Raw genomic sequence first — 20555 nt, forward strand, 5'->3', positions numbered from 1 at the left:
TTTATAATGTATAAAACAATTGCTCTTCCTGCAGGTATATTTCTCCTGCTGATTCAGAGAGACATGGTGGTAAAGTCATGATTTTACTGATGAAATCGTTGTTACAAAGCTAGTTTTGTCAATTGGCTTAGTTATTTGATTAATTTGCCTTATTTGGGTTAAATGCTTAGTCTTCTTAATTAAAGATATGTCGCATTTGAAAACGATCAATTGTAATTTAAACGTTTTTGGACGATTAAAACTGACTTAAAATCATGCAAGCACGTTTCTCTCAGGTTTTAAATATGTAAACCATGTGCATTAGAGTGTGTATTTATTAGTGTTAAGTTTATTTAATTAGTGTACCACGATCTCAACATTGCACAAGATCAAGTTAGTTCCACATGGTAAGCGCAAAGATTAAGAATTTGTGTACCCTCCCCTCCTGTGTGACAGATTTTAGTAAACAAGGCAGTTGCAGTTAAACTCGGTTACTTTCTTACTGTTTGCATTTAGTCACACCAGTTGACCTCCTCTTACTTCGGATTGGACTGACGTTTTTGGTGGCTTTTGTGGCTCGGTGTCATGTTGACACAAGTGGTCCCTGGGCTGTTTATTACAGCCCAGCCCTATTCAGAGGGACTATTTTTACAGCCCTGGATCTAAACCAGTAGTCCTCAGATCTCTATTGTTTTCTCTCCCAAGCGTGGATCCGGCTCCAAGCCGGATCTACACACTGATCCTTCTCCTCCTCCTTTCAGAGTAGACCAACCAGGGGTTTTTAATTACATCATCTATACCATTACTACCTATAGTAAGTAGGCACATATCTACAGTAATTATCTACTCTGTGATTAAGAAGAGAGACATGCACACACATGCTTTGGAAGTAAGGATGGAGGTTTGATTTAACATCTAATTAATATGAGCATAAATACTTTTTAGTGTGTACTTTCATGTGTATGATGATTTAAATAAAAGGGAAAGAGAAGGGGAAAGAATTTGTGTGCATGAGTGATTTCTAGTACTAGTGGGCTGATAAAGGTTTGTTGGCTGGCAACACAGATTATTTAGAGAGCAGAGTAGCAGACAGCCACAAATGTTCATTATGAATTACCACCTTCGCTGGGTTTCCATTCAGTAGGGAAGCAAACTTCCCTTCCCTAACTTGGATCTTTCAAAAGGCCACAAAACCAAAGTGTGAATCACTTTTGAATAAACTAAGCTTATTGGCTAAACTTAGCTGAGTAATGTTGGATGAAGGTTGTGTTTTAGTCAATGTTAGTGGTTGTAATTCTCTTAAAGAGGTAGTGGTCTTTACTGGATTTAAAGCCTGAGTAGAAAGAATAAATAAATAATGAGAAACAAATGTGGTGGACATCCACAAGATGGTGTAAAAATATTTTTCTCATTAGTGGAGGTTTTTTTTTTTCTTCAGATTTTTTTTCATTTTCACCTGTCACATGTTTTTTTTTTCTTCTTTTTTGTGTTTTGCTATTTTGTTTCATAAATTAGATTAATTTTCATTTGTTCTTGGTGTCGATTTGATGCTAAGCTTTTAGGTTAGTTATATAGCACATAGCTTAATTTGATGGTTGCTTAATAGTTGCTATATGTGACTTAATGTGACTTTATTTGGGGTTAGGTGATCATAAAATTAGTGTACATTTTTTGCTCATGCTAGGAAGCACCAATCTTAACATGTGGCATAGCAGAATGATGGGGATTTAAAAAACATTTAAATAAAACATAATTCAAACCTCAAGAAAATTATATTGGCATGTAACAGAAACATGAAAACAGACCATGTTCACTTTAGAGCGTCTGGTAATTTCTCCACTTTGAGCAAACCACACAAACAAGGGGAGACACTGAGATCCAAAAACGGCAAATGCCCCGCAACTCTGACTACAGCTGTAGTTGCCGTTCCTGCAGCTGTAGTTGCCGTTCCTGCAGCTGTAGTTTGCCGTTCCTGCAGCGGTAGTTGCCGTTCCTGCAGCGGTAGTTGCCGTTCCTGCAGCTGTAGTTTGCCGTTCCTGCAGCTGTAGTTTGCTGTTCCTGCAGCAGTAGTTGTCGTTCCTGCAGCGGTAGTTTGTCGTTCCTGCAGCTGTAGTTAACGGCCAAATCCACTTCCCACCGGCAGTCACCAATCCCTCAGCTGTTTTCCACTGTGGGCTGGTCGCAGACCTTTAACAATAGCGGCAACTCCTAACGCCTGCGCAGATTTTGTGCCATTCACCCATGTTGACAACTAAAAGTGTGTAGGTTTGCACAGATTAATCTGCACTGTTAACTGGAAATAGAGAACACAAATGAAACAATGTAGGCTACACTTTATGTTCCTCTGCTGTCTGCATGTATGAATGACGCGCACTGACGCAAACACTCGCACGTGACACGAGAATGCGCTGCACTGTTTCAGTTCTGTTTACCGTTTAGCTCAGGCTAATTAAGTAGGGTAAATATGTGAAGATTTTTAGCAGGAGCCGGTAGGGCTGGGCGATTAATCGATAAAATTGATAAATCGAATTTTCCATTTCTGGAGATTAATTTTTTTGAAAATCGGGATTTTTTTCCATAGTTAGCTAGCAGCAGACTTAGCCCTCCCTCCACACCAGAACGGTGTTTGTCTGACAGATTTTCATTAAAGTGACCGTCACTCACGCCTGGGATTTAGCTGTGCGTATAACTGCAGTGAGAAATGCTGCACTCTATGAGATGCAGAAATCAACTTAACCCACAAACCCTAGTAAAGAGACAACCTTCATCAGGGGAATTATTTCTGCAGTGGATCCTGTATGATAAGGATCCAGATGGAAAGAGATCACGGATGCATTGTGTCGCATATTTCAATGTAAGATATGAAGTCGTTTATATGGTGGAAGAGCCATGACAATATATTCTTTATTTTTGCTAACATTCATCTATATAAACAAATGAATTTTTTTAATAAGTTTATTTATGTTTTGTAAAAGAAAAGGAAAAAAAATCGATTAAAATCGGAAATCGGATTTGGTTATAAAAAATCTGAGATTTTATTTTTAGGCCATATCGCCCAGCCCTAGGAGCCGGCCAGCTTTCCAAAAGAAAGCACGGTGAACTGGAGGATAAACCAGCAGAGCTTACAGCCCCAACCAGAAAGTTGGTGAAAAGTGATGGTTTGAATTTAGCGGCGCCTTCTGTCTGCTTTACGGCCCGGTTCCCCTCGCTTCTCACACGCCGACTGTAGGTGGTAACACACCGGTGTGTGTCGCGCTGTCAGCACAGCAGCACTCTGTTGGACCTGATGTTAGCCTATTAGCTTAGCTGAGCTGTTTTCAACCTGAAGGGTGACAACAGCTGCATAACGAGCACGACGTGACTCCGCGAGACTACGAACAGCTGTCAACCGATTAACTTATCAATATAATAATAATGATACATATTGTTATTGTATTGGTCAGTTATAAAGTTCATTATTATTATAAATCAGCTTTTATGGTTATTGATAAGCTATTTATATTCAATAACTGATTTCTTAGAGATACAGATCAATAAGCTTTAAATATATTATCAATTTTTGTTCAGTTTATTTTTTAAACAATAAAATAAAAAGCAAAAATCAAGGAGTATGATCCCACTGAGGCTGTAATGCTGTGGCACAAGGACTGTTAGGAGCAGGAGGCCAGACTTCACGGACTGTGTAAAAGCACGAAGAGTAGAGAGGGAGGAGTCTGATCAGGTTTTAGTTAATGAATTCAGACAATTCAATTTATCAAATAAAACCATTTTTCTTTTTGCCTTTGTTTAATGTTGCTGTGACTTCCACTTTAAGTTTGGATACAACACAACATAGTATTATAAAAAATAACATGTGCGTAGAGGTATGTGTGTGTAAAATAATGTAATAATTTGGCCAGTAAAAAATATGTTTGGCCGGTGGATTTTTCATCTCCCAGCCAACTTGGCCGGTGAGTCAAAAAAGTTCATTTCAGGCACTGAATGGGGGTACACATTCTGATCGCTATAAGAAATGGTGACCCCTGTGATCCTGACTATGTGAGGGTCACATTATATTAAAAGAGTCCAGACTATAAGACGGGTGACCTAAGTCACCATTTCTGATAGCCATCAGAATGTGTGCCTTTATTATTATTTGTAATAAACCCAAAGAAATACAAACCGCAAATGCAGCCTTCAACTGTAATAAATTAACCAGAACATCAGACGTATTATTGGTGTTCTGACATCACTTGGTAAGTAAGCGCCATCCTCTGACAGCAGTGTGTAAATGTGTGTTTGTTTTGGATTCCAGAGTTAGATAGTTAAAAACTTTGATGTTTACCACTGTGTAATATGTACACTATATTAACTCTATTGATAGCTATCAGAAATGGTGACTGAGGTCTCCCCCTCTTACTGTCTGGACTCGTAACATGTGATCCTCACATAATGATCACAGAGGTCACCATTTCTGATTTACTGTACCTGCATTGTAGTGAACTCTGTAATCTAGACTTGAATACAAGTGTTTTCAAGACTTTGTTCATTTTCCAAAGTCTGGTACACACAACAATTTTTGGGCTGTTTATGTCCCGATTTTGCCTCTTCCGGACCTCGGACGGCAAACGCCTGATCATTGTGAGATTTCCCTGTCCAATTATCATTTGCTCTGTGGTGTGTTACGAGTCGATTTGTCCAGATAATCCGCTCCAAAACAGGTCGTAGCCGACAATCAATCAATCAATCAATCAATCAAACTTTATTTATATAGCACCTTTCATACATACAAATAGCAACTCAAGGTGCTTTACAGATGGTAAAATCCCCCAGAACCCCAACCCAATAGCAGGAATTGGGAATATTGAACATGTTTAATATTTCAGAGCCAGTCTGTTATTTTTTTCAGTTCTTTGCTGATAAAATCACAAAGTGCTTTACAATAAAATCTATAAAAACAGAAAAAACAGACCATAAAAATTTGAATATAAAAAGATATAAATTAAACCAAATAAAATATCTATAAAAGGTTTTATATCAGAAATAGTGTCTGTCTTTTAGTTAATTGTCTTTTAAGTAATAAGAGAAATGGGCTTAAAACTGGCTGAGCTTTTAACATTGACTTAATTGTCAGCAGAATGGATATATATCTATATATATATAGATATATATATATATATATATCTCTCGCTAGGGCTGCAACGATTAGTCGACGTTTTCGACAATAGTCGACAGTAAAAATAGTCGACAATGAATTTACCCGCCGACTATTGTCGACAACAACAAAAAAAAACCCTACAGAGTGAGACACCATCTTTTTCTCTGCTGAGAGTTGCACATGCGCGATAAAGTCCCCAAAGTCTGAAAAACTTCACGTTAACTTACAAAATAAATTAAATACATGTGAGATTTGTGAAGCGGACCTTGTGTACCACGGAAGTACTTCTGCAATGCTTGAACATTTAAAGAGGAGGACTTGCATAACAACCTCATGCAAGATTTCTAAGCTGAAAGTGAAATATAATCCATTTAATAATTATGAGAAACATAAACTGATTGGTTGACTAGTCGTTTTAATAGTCGGTGACTAATCGACCATCAGAATAGTCATTAGTTGCACAAATTTCCTGTTGTGTAGTTTGCTATATTAATAAAATGTGCAGTATCAATAAAATAGTCTCAATTAATGGGAATATTCTACACTGTGTTTAGTGACTTTCAACTTTAAAAGACTGTTGCTCCACTCAAGAATAACAAGTGGATTCTTGTTAAGATGGCTTTTTTTGAAGAAATGAGGCATCTTTGGGAGAACCTGGTGCTGCATTATAATCAAGTGATTTGCTAATTACAAGCAGGTCTAAATATTATCACCACAAGCACACAATGATGCAGAACATGAATGAGAGTTGTTTACACCCCTACTGAGTCATGTAAATCTACTTTTTTGTTTTAGTCTTTTTATTCATACAAATCCAACTAACTATATCATCTGCTGTCAGACAGCATGTAAACACAGATTATAATAGTTTGTTTATGGAACAGTCTAGAACGCAGGTGACAGTCTGACAGTAGACAGTTAAAGCTTCCTGCTTTGCTGCCGTGCGGACGCTTCCTGCTCTGCTCTCCTTTCTGCTTGCATTTTTCTTCTTTTTTTCTTCTTTTTTCTTATCTTTACCGGCAAGAAATTTAGGAACAAGGACTCCTGGTCACTTATAAATCACTGGAACGAATATATTTTTTGATAAATTTAGTTGATTTCCATCGGAGAACTAGTGGAACGATGTCTCCTAACCCTGCAGTATCAGTGAGCTGCACTGAGTGTGAGCAACTTTCTTTGAGGATAACACAGCTGGAGAAGAGGATTGAAACACTGCAAGACATTCGTGTGAATGAAGAATTTATTGACTCTGTAGTAGCTTCTGTACAAGCTACTGAGTTGTCAAATGGATTGAGTCACATCTTCATACGCGAAGGCATGTCGAATGTGGAGCCTCCCGCTACAGACCTGGCTGATACACTTCCCTGGATGTGTTCAAATGACATTGGAATAGCTGAGGAAAATCCCAAACCGGACCATCAGACTGATCTCTCCTTCTGGAACACTGTTGGTGCCAGACCAAAGTCCTCAACCCCGGCCAGAATCTGGTCTGATGTTGTTCGTCGCAGAGGTAAATCCAGCAGGAAATTTAAAGCTCCAGCACTCACTCCACCATCTGAAGTCTCACTGCATAATAAATATGATGTGTTGAGTCATATTAAAATGAATGATGATGAATGTAATGCAAGGATTTATCAAAATTCAAGAAATAGCCCTAAAACTCAGCCCAGGGCTAACCAGACCAGGAGGAGAGGCCAAAATCCCACAAACAGGAGGACTCGAGAAGCTATCGGCGCCTCCACACAAAAACAAATAGACACAATTCTGATTGGGGACTCTATAACACAGCATGTGAGGATGGCAAAGACGGAAAATCTAACACTTTTTGATACATCAGTCAGGGAACTGACAGAGATGTTGCCGACCATTCTGTCTTCACATCCAGATGGTATGAAGATTATTGTCCACACAGGGTCTTTTGATATTCTGAGGAGGAAAATTGGCTCTGAGATCCTGAAAAAAGACTTTTCTCTGCTGTTGGAGAGACTGTGTCAGTTTGGAGCACACCATGTTTACATTTCAGGACCCATTCCTACAGCGGGTAAAGGAATTGAACTTTTCAGTAGACTTCTTGGCCTGAACACATGGTTATCAAACGCATGTATCACCCATGGGATGAAGTTCATTGATAACTTCAATATCTTTTGGAACTGTAAGGAGCGATTCAGACCTGATGGTGTGCATCCAAATCTAACTGGATGCAGATTACTTGGTGCACACTTGCGTCATGCTGTTGGGACGGCAAACCCAAACATGAGTGTACAGATAAGAGCGAAGGACACAGCAGAGAAGCGATCAACTGCCAGCTCTCCCCCCTCACCAGACCCTCTTCTCCACATCACCCAAGGTCTTAAAAGGATGTCTCTATCCAGGTCTGAACCCCAGCGACCACCATCTACCAAGAAATACAGGGCTCCCCCCCCTCCCCCTCCTCATCCTCCTATTAGATCATCTGTCCTGACCGAGCAGGGCATGGGAGGAGGTTCCCAGAGCAGCAGAATTCACAACAAAGATAACATGCCATGATGCGTTCAGGGTCCTTGCTGTAGTTTTGCTACTACTGACAGCTGTTCTGAGATCAAGCCTGGACCCAGTAGGATTCCTGTGTTAGTTAGTAAAATAAGGAATCGAACACGGTCAGCTTGTGGGGTGAATCGATCTAATCTGTTAACTGTACCTTGTATAACTCAGAATACAACAGAGACCAGTGCAAACTTCATAAAGCTAGCTGTACTAAATGTTAGATCTCTGTCCAACAAGTCACTGTTAGTTAATGACTTCATCATTTCTCACAGTTTAGATTTTCTTTTTCTGACAGAAACATGGTTAACAGAAGACACAAGTGCTACAGTTCTTAATGAAACAGCACCCCCTCATTTTAGTTTCATGAATAAATGTCGAAACGGGAGGAAAGGGGGAGGAGAAGCTGCCTTATTTAAAGATTCATTCCAGTGTAAAGAAATGTCATTTGGTGATTTTACTTCTTTTGAATATCTTAGTTTTATTTTAAGGGGCATTCCTAAAATCCTATTTCTAATCATCTACAGACGTCCAGGACACTGTGTAAATTTTATTGATGAATTTTCTGAATTATTGTCGGTTATCTCTACTGATTTTAACCATTTCATCTTAACTGGGGATTTTAACATTCACATAGATAACATGACGGATGGTAATGTCAAGGAATTTTGTTCCATATTGGACATGTTTGGTTTATGGCAACATGTAAAAGAACCGACCCACATTCGAGGTCACATTCTGGACCTGGTTATTTCAAAGGGTGTTGATATTTCTTCTGTTGCGGTCACTGACTTGGCCTTGTCTGACCATTTTTGTATTTTGTTTGATTTACTGATCACTCAGAATGTTCAACCAACCTGCTTCTCCGTTAGGAAGAGGTACATTAATGAAAGAACAAGTGCTAAGTTTGTGGAGGCCATAGCTATGTTACCAACAACCAGTGCAGAGTCAGTTGATAGACTCGTGGATAATTTCAATCTGAAAATCTTGAATGTAATGGATGCTGTTGCACCGATAAGAATCAAGAGCAACTTGAGCAAACAGAAAACACCATGGAGAAACACCACTGTGGTTACCAGCCTAAAAAGAGAATGCAGAAAAACTGAGCGGAAATGGCGGAAAAATAAACTTCAAATTTACTATGAGCTGTACAAACAAAGCCTGCGTAACTATAACAATGAGTTGTGCAAGGCCAGAGAGCTGCATTTATCTGAAATGATTAACAGGAATGTCAACAATTCTCGCACTCTGTTTGCTATGATTGAAAAACTTACAAATCCTCCTAAACAGATAAGCCCAGAGCTCCTTTCCACTGAGAAATGCAACCAATTTGCAAACTTTTTTAGCCAAAAAATTAAAACAATTAGGCAAAATATTAATTCCACACAGTCAAACAAGAAAATTAGTCTGTGTCTAAAACCCGGAAATAATTCTGATGTCATGTCGCAATTTAAAATGGTGAATTTAAAAGTCCTACAAGAAACAGTTTGGCATTTGAAATCAACAACATGCACTCTGGACATGATACCATCCGACTTTTTAAAAACAGTTTTTACCTCAGTAGAAAGTGATCTCCTACTGATAGTTAACAGCTCGCTGGCATCAGGCATTTTTCCCAAGTCACTAAAGATAGCTGCTATTAAGCCACTCCTAAAGAAAAGGACTCTAGACGCCTCTATAATGAACAACTATAGACCTGTCTCTAACCTCTCTTTTATTTCCAAGATTATTGAAAAAGTTGTATTTCACCAGCTTCATGACTTTTTAAATGAAAGTGGAAATCTTGATAAATTTCAGTCCGGCTTCCGACCTCATCACAGCACTGAAACAGCTCTGGTCAAAGTGTTAAATGACATTAGGTTGAATACCGATTCTGGTCAAGTATCAGTCCTGGTTCTGTTGGATCTCAGTGCTGCGTTTGATACTGTAGATCACAGAATCCTGTTGCACAGGCTGGAAAACTGGGTTGGACTTTCTGGAGCGGTCCTTAACTGGTTCAGGTCCTATTTAGAAGGCCGGAGTTATTTTGTTACGATCGGCAGCTATGAATCCGAACGAGTGGCCATGACTTGTGGAGTCCCCCAGGGGTCAGTCCTTGGACCTCTTCTGTTCAACTTGTATATGCTCCCTTTGGGTAAAATATTACAAAACTATAGCATTAATTATCAAAGTTATGCAGATGATACACAACTTTATGTGTCTCTGTCACCAGATGACTGCAGTCCAATAGACTTAATGTGTCAGTGTCTGGAGCAAATAAACACCTGGATGAGGGAGAATTTCCTACAATTAAATGAAGACAAAACTGAGATTATTCTGTTTGGTAGCAAAGAGAAGAGGGTCTGCATTGGTAAACACCTGGAGACTCGGGCTCTTAAAATTACCAACCAAGTTCGTAACCTGGGAGTGTTGATAGACTCAGATCTGACTTTCAGCAGCCATATCAAAGCTGTCACTAAGACAGCTTTTTACCAGCTCAGAAACATCAACAGAATTAAAAGTTTAGTCTCCCAGAAAGACCAAGAGAAACTCATCCATGCATTCATCTCCAGTAGACTGGATTACTGTAATGGTCTTTTAACAGGACTTCCTAAAAAGAGCATTAAACATCTGCAGCTCATCCAGAACGCTGCTGCTAGAGTTTTAACCAGGACTAAGAGATCTGAACACATCACACCAGTTTTAAAATCTTTACACTGGCTTCCAGTCAGTCACAGAATAGATTTTAAAACCCTTCTGATCATTTACAAATCCCAGAATGGTTTAGGCCCAGAATACATCTGTGATATGTTCAGAGAATATAAACCTAGCAGAGCTCTTAGATCCAAAGACTCTGGTCAACTAGTCCAGGCCAGAGTCCAGACTAAACATGGAGAAGCAGCATTTAGCTGTTATGCTGCAAACAAATGGAACAAACTGCCAGTGGAGATTAAACTTTCCCCAAATGTAGACATTTTTAAATCCAGGTTAAAAACTTTTCTTTTCTCATGCGCCTATGCATGAAATCTGCACGGTAACTTTTTTTTAACTTATCTTGCTTTTAATCATTTTAATGTAATTTATTATTTTATTGTGATTATGTGTTGATTATGTGTTGATGCCTTTTACTATTCTAAATATCTGTAATGTCTTTGTTTTATGTAAAGCACTTTGAATTGTCCTGTACATGAAATGTGCTATACAAATAAACTGCCTTGCCTTGCCTTGCCTAGAGTCGCTCGCGGCTGTGTAGACGTTCACCTCCTGGGCTTGTTGTACCGTGCTCTGTGCACATGGCAGGTTCTATGGATGTCACCATTACAGATTTTATTAGTACAATTATTGTCAGTGAAATAATCATGATATTACCATTATTCCAATTATTATTTATTAATTCCACAACTTGATGAATTAATGAAGTCGCATGAACACTGTAATAGATATTTAGGTTTTTAGGATCTTTTAAATCCCAACATAAAATAATATACCAACAAAGTGAAGTAACCAAGAAGTCTCATCCCAACTAAATCTCCTCTGCTCTGTAAAGAATAAATAAATACCACATATTAACTCTCAGAGAAAACAAGTGGAAAAGGTTACAGGACCTCAGCCTGGACTTGGGAGGCTCCTTCTGTATAAAAAGGAAAACCATCAACTAGCTTTGACTTCCAGCTGTCCTTTAGCAGAATAACTGCTGTTTGAGACATAAATAATACTGGAACAGTAGAAATACAGAAGATTCTTCTACATGCCGTTGCTCACTGACGAGAAAAAAATACATTGTGTTCACGTTTGAACAACAAAACTATCATCACAGAGTTTGAGACTTGTTTGTTTTTGTGAATCTGTATAATGTTACGTTCGTTGAAAGCTGCTTAACTCATCATGTTGTGCTTCAAGTTGCAAATGAAACTATAATATTCCATTTCAGTGTTATGAGATAAACATTAATGTCATTTAACCCAGTTACTGCATATTTGCCTTTACTTTGGGGTACAAATCCAGGTTTTTACCCTGCAGGTGGTGAAACAGGCTTTTACTGCTTCACAGGCTGTTGGTGAGCCGTCCTTCTCAATGACACCTTGTGCATTTCTTCCTATAACCAATGAAATCCGATCTGCCAAATTTTCCCACTCCGGTGTACCTTTTCTGCAGCTCACAAAAAATGAAAACAAACCTGAACAAAATTTTGTTCTTATTATTTATTATTATTATTTGCTGATACGGATATTGAGGGATTTTTATGATTAATGAATCATGGCGTTTAATACCGTGATTAAATAATCATGACGTCTGAGCCGGTTGTTTTAAAGCTTTTGTAATAAATGTGTTTGCCTCATAATGTCTTTCTAATTTCCTGACTTTTCCTCACATTTTGTGCCTCTACGATAAGAAATTACTCAACCATTTTTTTAACTGTTATTGTATAAATAGTCAATCGGTTCTTTGTTAAATCTTTGGTCTAACATGAATGAAGAGCAGTGAGGATGAAAGTAGTCTAAAACTTTCATTTTCAGACCTTCTGATGAATAAAAAATATTTTGATGGCAAAAGATTTCTTTGACCCCAAAGGACAACAAGGGGATATAAAAAAGATGAGCCAGTGAAACAGCACAGTTTGGTTTTTACTTCATGCTCTGGGATCTTTCTGTCATCAAGGTGTAAGACGGCTACTTCAGGCTCTGCAGGAAAGGAAGCCATTTTATGTAACCCAGTCCCAACCCTCAGTTCCTGCATATGAGTTAGTCTGATGACTGCTTTGTCCAATCCTCAGGCCAGAAGGAAATAATTCCTCCTCAGATTCAGCCCAGGAGCGGACAGGTGTGCATGTGTGTGTGTTCAGGAGTCATATATCACAGGCTGCTTGGTGTTTCTGTGAATCGGCTGCATGTGCCTTCCTGGTAAACAGATGTTGGAGGGGATTCAGAGCAGCTTAACTATGTTTCTGATGAGTCTTTGTGGTTTGAAAGCAGCTTATGGGTATCAGCTAAATGTTGAGTTGCTTCCTGGGTCTGTGGGAGCTAGTTCTGTAAAAACTCTGTGAGCTAGGTCATCTCTGCAGGTCATAATAGCTTTTATCTTGTCTACGTGCTCTATCTAGTAACAAGGGTGTTTCCTTAAGGACAGTACAAACTTCTCAAAGGTAGTTGAATGAAGAGGGAGTGGTTAATAGCTCATTGTACATCTCTCCACACCCAGCACCTCCCTTCCTTTCCCCTTTGCACAGCAAAGGAAACACTCCTCTATAAGATCAGATGGAAATCAAAGCAATGACTACTTCAGTTCGGTTGGTTTGCATATTTTTAAAAAAATATATGAAAGACTTTGCATGAACAGATACACCAAAGATCCAGGAGTGGTTGGGTAGATGAAGCCTGACTGATGTATCAGAGCATTTCTATGCTGGCAGATAAAAATGCACTGAAGTGCATTGAGGACACCTGATTTTCTAAAATGTCCCCATTTTTCCTAAGTGATGAAATTAATGTTGGTGGATGTGAGAGAAAACACTTTTAAACTGTCCACTGTGGGTAGATGTCTAACTGTTCATTATTTTCCTCTTTGCAGGTGAAAACAAAGCATCGAGTAAGAACTCCAGGTCAACTTCGGCTGCTTTCTCCGCCACCGCTTCCTCCAAACCAACCTCTACTCTTGCATGTTTGCCTGCCTCCTCTACTTGTAACCATGGCGACAGTGCTCCTGCTCTGGCCGTGTCGCTGAGCCGCCACCACGGACTACCACCATGGAGAGAAAGCGCAGAAAGAAATTAATCTAGCTGCTCCGGCCATTTGCAGTATGGACTCGTGTTTGGAGCTGTGGACCTGATCCTATAACAGCCGTTAGCTGCTGACACGCTTTCCACTACTTTACAACTCAAGATGCTCCTGTTTTCTGTGTTGGCGTCCACGCTTTTGGGGCTGCTTGCAGGATTCTTGCCTGCAGTGGGGACGGAGCCAGAACAAGGGGCCAAACCCGATTCCAATCACACCCCCAATGTGGAGCCCCTCCTCTCGTCACCTGGGTCCAACTGCTCCCACTTGACCCTTAAACTGGAGTTCTCTTCTGAAGTAGTGGAACACGGTAAGAAGCTGTTCAGATTGATCATGTTTTAATTTAGGTTACAAGATGTGGAAGCTGTTTTCTCATTTATAGTAAAGACAGAAATTTCTGAGTTTTCAGTTAGTTGAAAGATTTTACTTGATCTGTTAAGATCTTTTATCTGTGACGCACCATTCTAGATTATATAAATAAATTCAAAGTAGGTGAAAATAGTAAAATATAAAAACAAGACACAAGACCAGGTCCTGCTGAAAAACTACACTACTCAGATTGTTCAAATCTGGAGTGAATTTTTCTACAGAGCATGAAGATTTGTTAACTTAGTTTCTGATTGATGAAACCTGCATTCTGTTTTAAAAATGCAAATAAGACTTGTTTTTATATTTATGTTTATTTATTTGCTTGTTTCTTTGTTGGAACATCAGACTAAATCAGGTCCCGTTTATTGCATATTGCATTCAGATCTTTAGTCACAAAGGAAACAGTTATTTTAAAAGTTTTATTGCTAAAAATGAGTTTAGTTAGACACATACAATGAGACAGTTTGGTTTCTGGGATGATTCTTCCAGATAATCTCTTTAATTTCATAGTTGTAAACAGTCATTGGAATTTATGCATTGTTAAACTTTTTTTCTTTTTTTCTGTGCAGTTGTTCCACAAACAAACTCTTTTTACTGTAACTGGTATTTTGTGTTGGTTAGAACAGCTGGTTTTTCAAACATGTCGGCTGCTCTGTGTTTATGAAGTTTTCGCCTCACCTGGAACAAATTCAGAATATTTAGGGGCAATTTCTGTTTTTTTACTCTGTACATTATTTTGGCTGTTTTGAGATCAGCCAAATGTTTTAATTTCAGCTTTTTATTTAATAAAGTGTTAATTAGCTCATTCTGTGTTGGAGGTTTGTTTACTATTATTTTGCTAAATGCATATTGAATGGGTGTTTGTTCTGTAGGCGTTTCCCCACATCTCCACTGAAGGATCAGTACAGAGTGTACAAGGATTTTTGATTTATGAAAATAATTAACTTCATATAATATTGTACCAGTCTCAAGAGATTCGATTTCAGTTACTTTTTCTATTTCTATGTTGTTTATCGTCAGTTTCTTATTGGTTGTCGAATGATTTCCCAACATGAATTTGGTCTCACTTAAATTTAGTTTTAATTTATCATGATCAAACCAAGTTTTAATCTTATTTAGTTCATGTCCAGGAAGCTTTTTTTTACAATGCTTAAATGAATCAGTGTTAAGTAGCTTTAAAAAAAAGAAGAAAACATACTTCTGAAAGTGGTCGGGTACAAGGATTGGACTGAAAATGTGTTACAAAAAAAGTAGTCAATATCCAAAAAACTTTTAAAGAGCTTTAGAAAGCTGGAGAACTGTTTCTCTAAACCACTTACGAATAAGAAGAAAGTCTCACTACTTGGAAGCAAAAATAAAGAAATCATAGTGGCAGCTCAGACCCGGTCCAGTTTTTAAAAGAAAATGACAATTGGGTGATAATCAGTGTCACAACGAGCCGGCGTTTCCTCATTGCTGGCATTTGTTTTTATTGACTACAAAGACGAAGGTTGATTGGTAAACCTATTTTAATCTCTTAAGAGGAATGTTGAGTGATTACACAGAGTTTTAATTAATTGGTTTATTGGTTAATGGTGTGTGTGTGTGTGTGTTGTAGCAGAAGCTAGGAGTCTTCCATGTTATACTCACCTGCAAAGACAAGGTAGACTTGATTGGTTTGGCTAAGCAGCTAAGAAAAACAATGCATTCATGTTTTAAGTAAAGAAATAGGAAAATGATCTCATGTTTGTACTCTGGCTGGCAAAATATGTCCCCAGGTGTTCATGCAGCATTTATTGGTTGTGGGGGGAAGGAACTCAAGGTTGGAATTAGGTTAAAGGGGAGTTTGTGGGGAATACCTTTCTATAGTTTTCGTTAATCATTTGTTTGTTTAATTTAGTATGATTACTGGAGTAGTTTGGGTTTGTGTAAATATATGTATAGTATCTGAGAAACTTTAAATGTAAATATTTCCTTTATTTCTTTGTATATAGCTGTTTTGGGGAACATGTGGGAATGGTATGGTTCAGTTAAGCTTTTCTGGTCAGTTTTAGTCATTCTGGTTGGTTGGTGTAGGGCAGGGGTGTCCAAAGTCAGTCCTCCAGGGTTGCTGTCCTGCAGGTTTTTCTATGTTTCCCTGCTCCAACACACCTGACTCAAATTAAATGGATCCAACAGCCTATGAAGTTCTGCACAATAACTCATTAATTTTAGTGAGGTGTGTTGGAGCAGGGAAACGCTGAAAACCTGCAGGATCGTGGCCCTTGAGGACCGGAGCTGGGCACCCCGGTGTAGGGTGTCATGGTGAAAAATGTTGACATTAAAGTATCTTCGACATCATGCCCAGTCGTTTTGCCTCCTTTGTGCTTATCTCCATGATGTTTGCCTCCTAGACTGCGAAATGCAGCTGACACTCAGATATACATCCCTCTGAACTCTCCTCAACTCCCTGGCAGATTGTTTAGAGGACACAAAGTCCTCGATGGCCCTCAGCTTTTTAATCTATATGAAAACAAGGCCGAAGCTGTTGTGTTTATGCCTCCAGACTGCCATACTGCTCAGAAAATTGATTATGGTCTCTTGTATCCTTATAATAAAACTGCCTTGAAGAACTTCAGGGTTAACTTTTGACAAAGCCTTTAAATTTCACAAATATATAAATGCTGTGGTCAGAGACGGCTTTTTTCCGCTGTGAATTTTATGTTAACTCAACCGTTTCCTGATTTTGATGTTATCCATGCTTTCATTTCATCTAGACTTGACTGCTGTAACAGCCTCTGCTCAGGTGTGTCCCTTCTGTCTTGTCTCCAGTTGATCTAAAACGCAGCTGTTTGGATGTTAAGTGGCACTTATAAGAGAGACCAGATCACACCAGTTCTGGCTTCTTTGCACTGTCCAGTCATTTTGCCTCTTATGTGCTTTTCTCCATGATGAAGCTGACATTCAGGTCTTTGTATTAGAGTTGATTTTGAGATTTTATTGTTCGTTTTTAACTGTTAAAATGGGTTAGCTTCCTCTTTTCTCTCTAATATTTCACCTTTTTATGCTTCCTCTACATCGCTCAGATCTGCTAATCAGTTGCTCCTTCTTGTGTCAAGATTCTAGTTTAAACAAAGAGAGGATTGAAACTTTATGTTTTTTTTTTTCTCCAAGTGTTGAACAACCTCCCCCATCACATAACTTTCCCAGCCATCTTTCAGCCTAAGCTCCACTAAGCTCCACTCCTGAAATTTGTCAGATATTCTCACTTTGGCTCCTTTAAAGTGCCAAAAGATTGACGCAAAAGATGGATACAGATAATTTCGTGAAGTGCGGTTTTTCAGCCTTGGGATGTTGCTGGGCACGACTCCCGGAGTGTACATAATAAATGTAACTGTCCTTTCAAAACATGCCAGAAACACATATTTATAAAGTCATAAATAGAGCCTGACGATTGATCAGCCGGCCAATTATAGGTATTTTCAGAATAATCATAATCTTCCGGACTTTTGACGGTTAAATGCCGATATATTCTTAATTTCTGATAAAACAGTAAATGTTGTCAAGCGTCGGAGTCTTTCAAAATGATGTTATTGCCCCGTTTATCCACTAGATGGCGCTCTGGCTCCATTCAATTCTCAGTCCTCACTACTTTCAATAACTGCTGCAGCAGCTAGAGCCAGGCAGCGCTACACTACGGTACTACAACAGGTACATTTATATCAACATTGTAAAATTAAGAATGACTCAACATGTCTCCAGTTTTGGTTTAACTCTGTTTGCCACGTGTCACGATAGTGATCCTTGCGTCATTCATGTTTTTTATTTACGTTGCATTGCTAAAGTTATTTATGTTAGCAATAACATCGCTGTGGTTATGTCCACCTAGCATAGAGTTATCTAACAGCTTCAACCCCAGTAAGTAACTGCAGAAATAACATAAGTGTACAAAATATTAGAGTACAAAACGAGCGTTCATCACTCTGTCAGCTGCGAATTGAGATGCATTTAAGGAGGAACGATGTGAACGCAGAGAGGAGGGGAAAAGTTAAAATGATGAACATTACTGTGTCTACAGCAACTGTCATGATGTCACTCTTAGTTTTACTTTGTCAGAAAATACTAGAACGTGACTGGGACTGTAACAGCACCTTACTGTGTGTGTTGTCGTGGAGTAACATGAGTTCCAGACTATTTGTGACCATTATATGTTTAAAATGCAGCTCTGTTAAAGATGACACGCTTTGACATCTGAGAAAAACATCTCTAGTTTTCATTTTGGTTCATATGAGTCATGACTTCATGGCCTAGAAAATAATGGTGTAAAGAAAATGTGATTTAACATTAAAGGGCGTCAGAGGGTTGCATAAATAATGTTTTGCCAGTAACTTCACTCATTATATTGTTTATACATAGCAAACACCTATGGTCTACATCTAAATATAAATACTTCAGTATAACTGGTAGCTCTTAATGCATGCTCCATAGAAAGAGAAATTCACAGTGCAAATTTAAAATAGTACAAATAAAATATAAGTCATTTTATTCATACATATCTGGCTGATTTAATCAGTTATCAGATTTTTTTCTGCCAAATATTGGAATCGGCATCAATCTTAAAACATCTATATCAGTCGGGCTCTAGTCAAAGTTACATAGTGCTACTTTAATACCCTCACCAACAGTGGACATTTTTAAAAACTGGTTTAAAGAGACTTGTTAATTTTCTAGCCTTCAGATCAGACTGAGCTTTGGCTTTTCTGCTGATGTTTATTTTCATCCTTATCTTTCTACTGTTTGTACTTCTGTACATCTGTTTTAATGCTAATTTGTCCCCCATTTAATTAAGTTTTTATTAGTATTTTTATCTCCTTCATTAAAATTTGACCAGCAGTTTGGTCAGTGCCTGTTGTTTTTAAACACGCTTATAAATAAAGTTGACTTGACTTTTTACGCAGTTCTGTAGATGACTTTTGAATTTGGGTAAAAACCAAAATAACCAGCAGATTGTCAGCAGATTCTTATTGAAATGCAGTCGGTTCGACATTTAATGAGTTAGTGCTGCTGGGTTGCCACGGGATAATGTTATAAGCCAGCAGCAAATATTTAATGGTAGAAAATTCCATTGAAAATAGTGATGAAGGTAGATTTCTGTTAGTTTCATGCATCTGCTTGGATCAAATAGTTGCAGTCTGGAGATAATGTGATAACTGTGACAGGCCTGGCTGTGTCTTTCTTAGTTTAGCCCCCATTAAACACAGAAGAATCTAAATCTGACATTTTATTCAGGTTTGGAGAGCAAATAGACATTTATTTCGCTAAGTAGTAATGTGTTGGTGAAAAATAATTCTTCAGAAACCCCCCAATGCCAAATTATTAGTAATAACAGACACCAGGCACAGTTGCTTTGGCCATAAATCTTCACAGGTTTAAGTATCTCTGACAAAATGTTTTTTTACCCTAATAAACCCTTAAGCTCCCTTTTTCTGTTTTTCCAGAGTACATCGTGGGATTTACAGGGTATTTCTCCGCCAAAGCCCGCAGCCTGTACATCAGCAGCGCCTTGCGGACCGCTGCTGATGGCGGTCTAGAGTGGCACATCGTTCCCAGAGAAAACCCAGCCTCCGACTTCCCCAGTGACTTTGAGCTGGTCCACATCCGTCAAGCTTCCCCCAGCAGCCTGCTGACCTTAGAGGACCACCCTTACATCAAGAGGGTGACGCCGCAACGCAAAGTGTTCCGCACACTAAAATACATTCCCTGTAAGTCTGAGAATATGATGCTACTGTACCAGAATAAGGATCAGAGTCTCCAGGGTTGGCACGTCTACCTGAGAAATATAAAACTCAGGTGAAAAGCTGCTGCAGTTTACAGAATGTGTCTTTGTTTCTGATGTCAATGTGTGTGTTTTTTTCTGTAGCAGACGATTGTGTATCTTCATGTGAAGTGCAGGCCAGCTCAAGCGTGTTGATGCTGGATGGGGTAATAGCATGTGGTGTTCGGGGGGAAGGGAGGAATGACATAGAACTTCTGTGTTTGCTCACCGTGGGTGGAGTAGTGGAGTCAGTATGGTGGGTCCTCCCTGGATGATGGACTAGGGGTTCACGCCCTGAGCCTGGCACTGGATGAAAGACTTCAGTGTGCCCCCAGCCTGCATGCAGCGTCAGAATGGAGGTCGTCTAAACTGTTGTGTATTCATGCTTTACTGAAAAAAAGTTGGTGGCAGCTTTTACATTTGCAAGCCAAAAGGGTTTCTTGTAAAAAATAAACTGAAAAAATAGTTTCCTATTTTCACATGCTTAGATGAGTGATTTTTCATACATATAGCTGCTTCTTGTCGTCATCTTTCTCTGTCACACATACATAAACTGTAAGCATCACCATGTCGACAAAATAGTTCCCTTGGCTGTGGTCGATGTATGCTGGGGGGGGGGGGACTGCTCCTGGCCTGTCCTTCCCTGGGGGGCCTCCCAGGGAACTGGGGGCGACTACTGCCGCCAGCAGCTCACCTTCAGGAAGGAAGTTCGCTTCCTTCTGGACTTCCATCCCCAGACCCCTCTCCTTACCCGCTCTCTCTCATACACATGTAGGATGCTGGGAGACGTGGTGCCTCCCAACATCAAGCTGGGTGGAGGGGGCCTCGTTGGCTGCACCCTGCAGAGACTCGCCTCTCAGTTTTAATTACACTTAGACAACAAAACACGAGAAACACAACACACAAACAACTTTTGGGGGGCATACCATGTAGTGCATGGCGGGCGGGGCTGCTCATGTCGCCTCGTTCACAGCTCGGTGTGGTTACTGCCCTTCAATTTTATATGCAAATAACACACACTTCACAA

The 20555-nt window shown here is 39.2% G+C and overlaps 1 protein-coding gene across 2 annotated transcripts in view; it reads left to right on the top strand.

Moving 5' to 3' along the window:
- mbtps1 (membrane-bound transcription factor peptidase, site 1) overlaps positions 1-20555 on the top strand; it is a 45683-nt gene that overhangs the window by 317 nt on the left and 24811 nt on the right. For both annotated transcript variants that reach the window (XM_041997229.1, XM_041997230.1), the window contains exons 2-3: positions 13184-13696; positions 19212-19475. In XM_041997229.1, coding sequence (XP_041853163.1) covers positions 13495-13696; positions 19212-19475 — 466 coding nt within the window. In that variant the 5' untranslated portion in view covers positions 13184-13494. The remainder of the gene's footprint in view (positions 1-13183; positions 13697-19211; positions 19476-20555) is intronic.

This window comes from Melanotaenia boesemani, chromosome 10 (assembly GCF_017639745.1).
Source record: "Melanotaenia boesemani isolate fMelBoe1 chromosome 10, fMelBoe1.pri, whole genome shotgun sequence".
In the NCBI taxonomy this organism is placed as follows: domain Eukaryota; kingdom Metazoa; phylum Chordata; class Actinopteri; order Atheriniformes; family Melanotaeniidae; genus Melanotaenia; species Melanotaenia boesemani.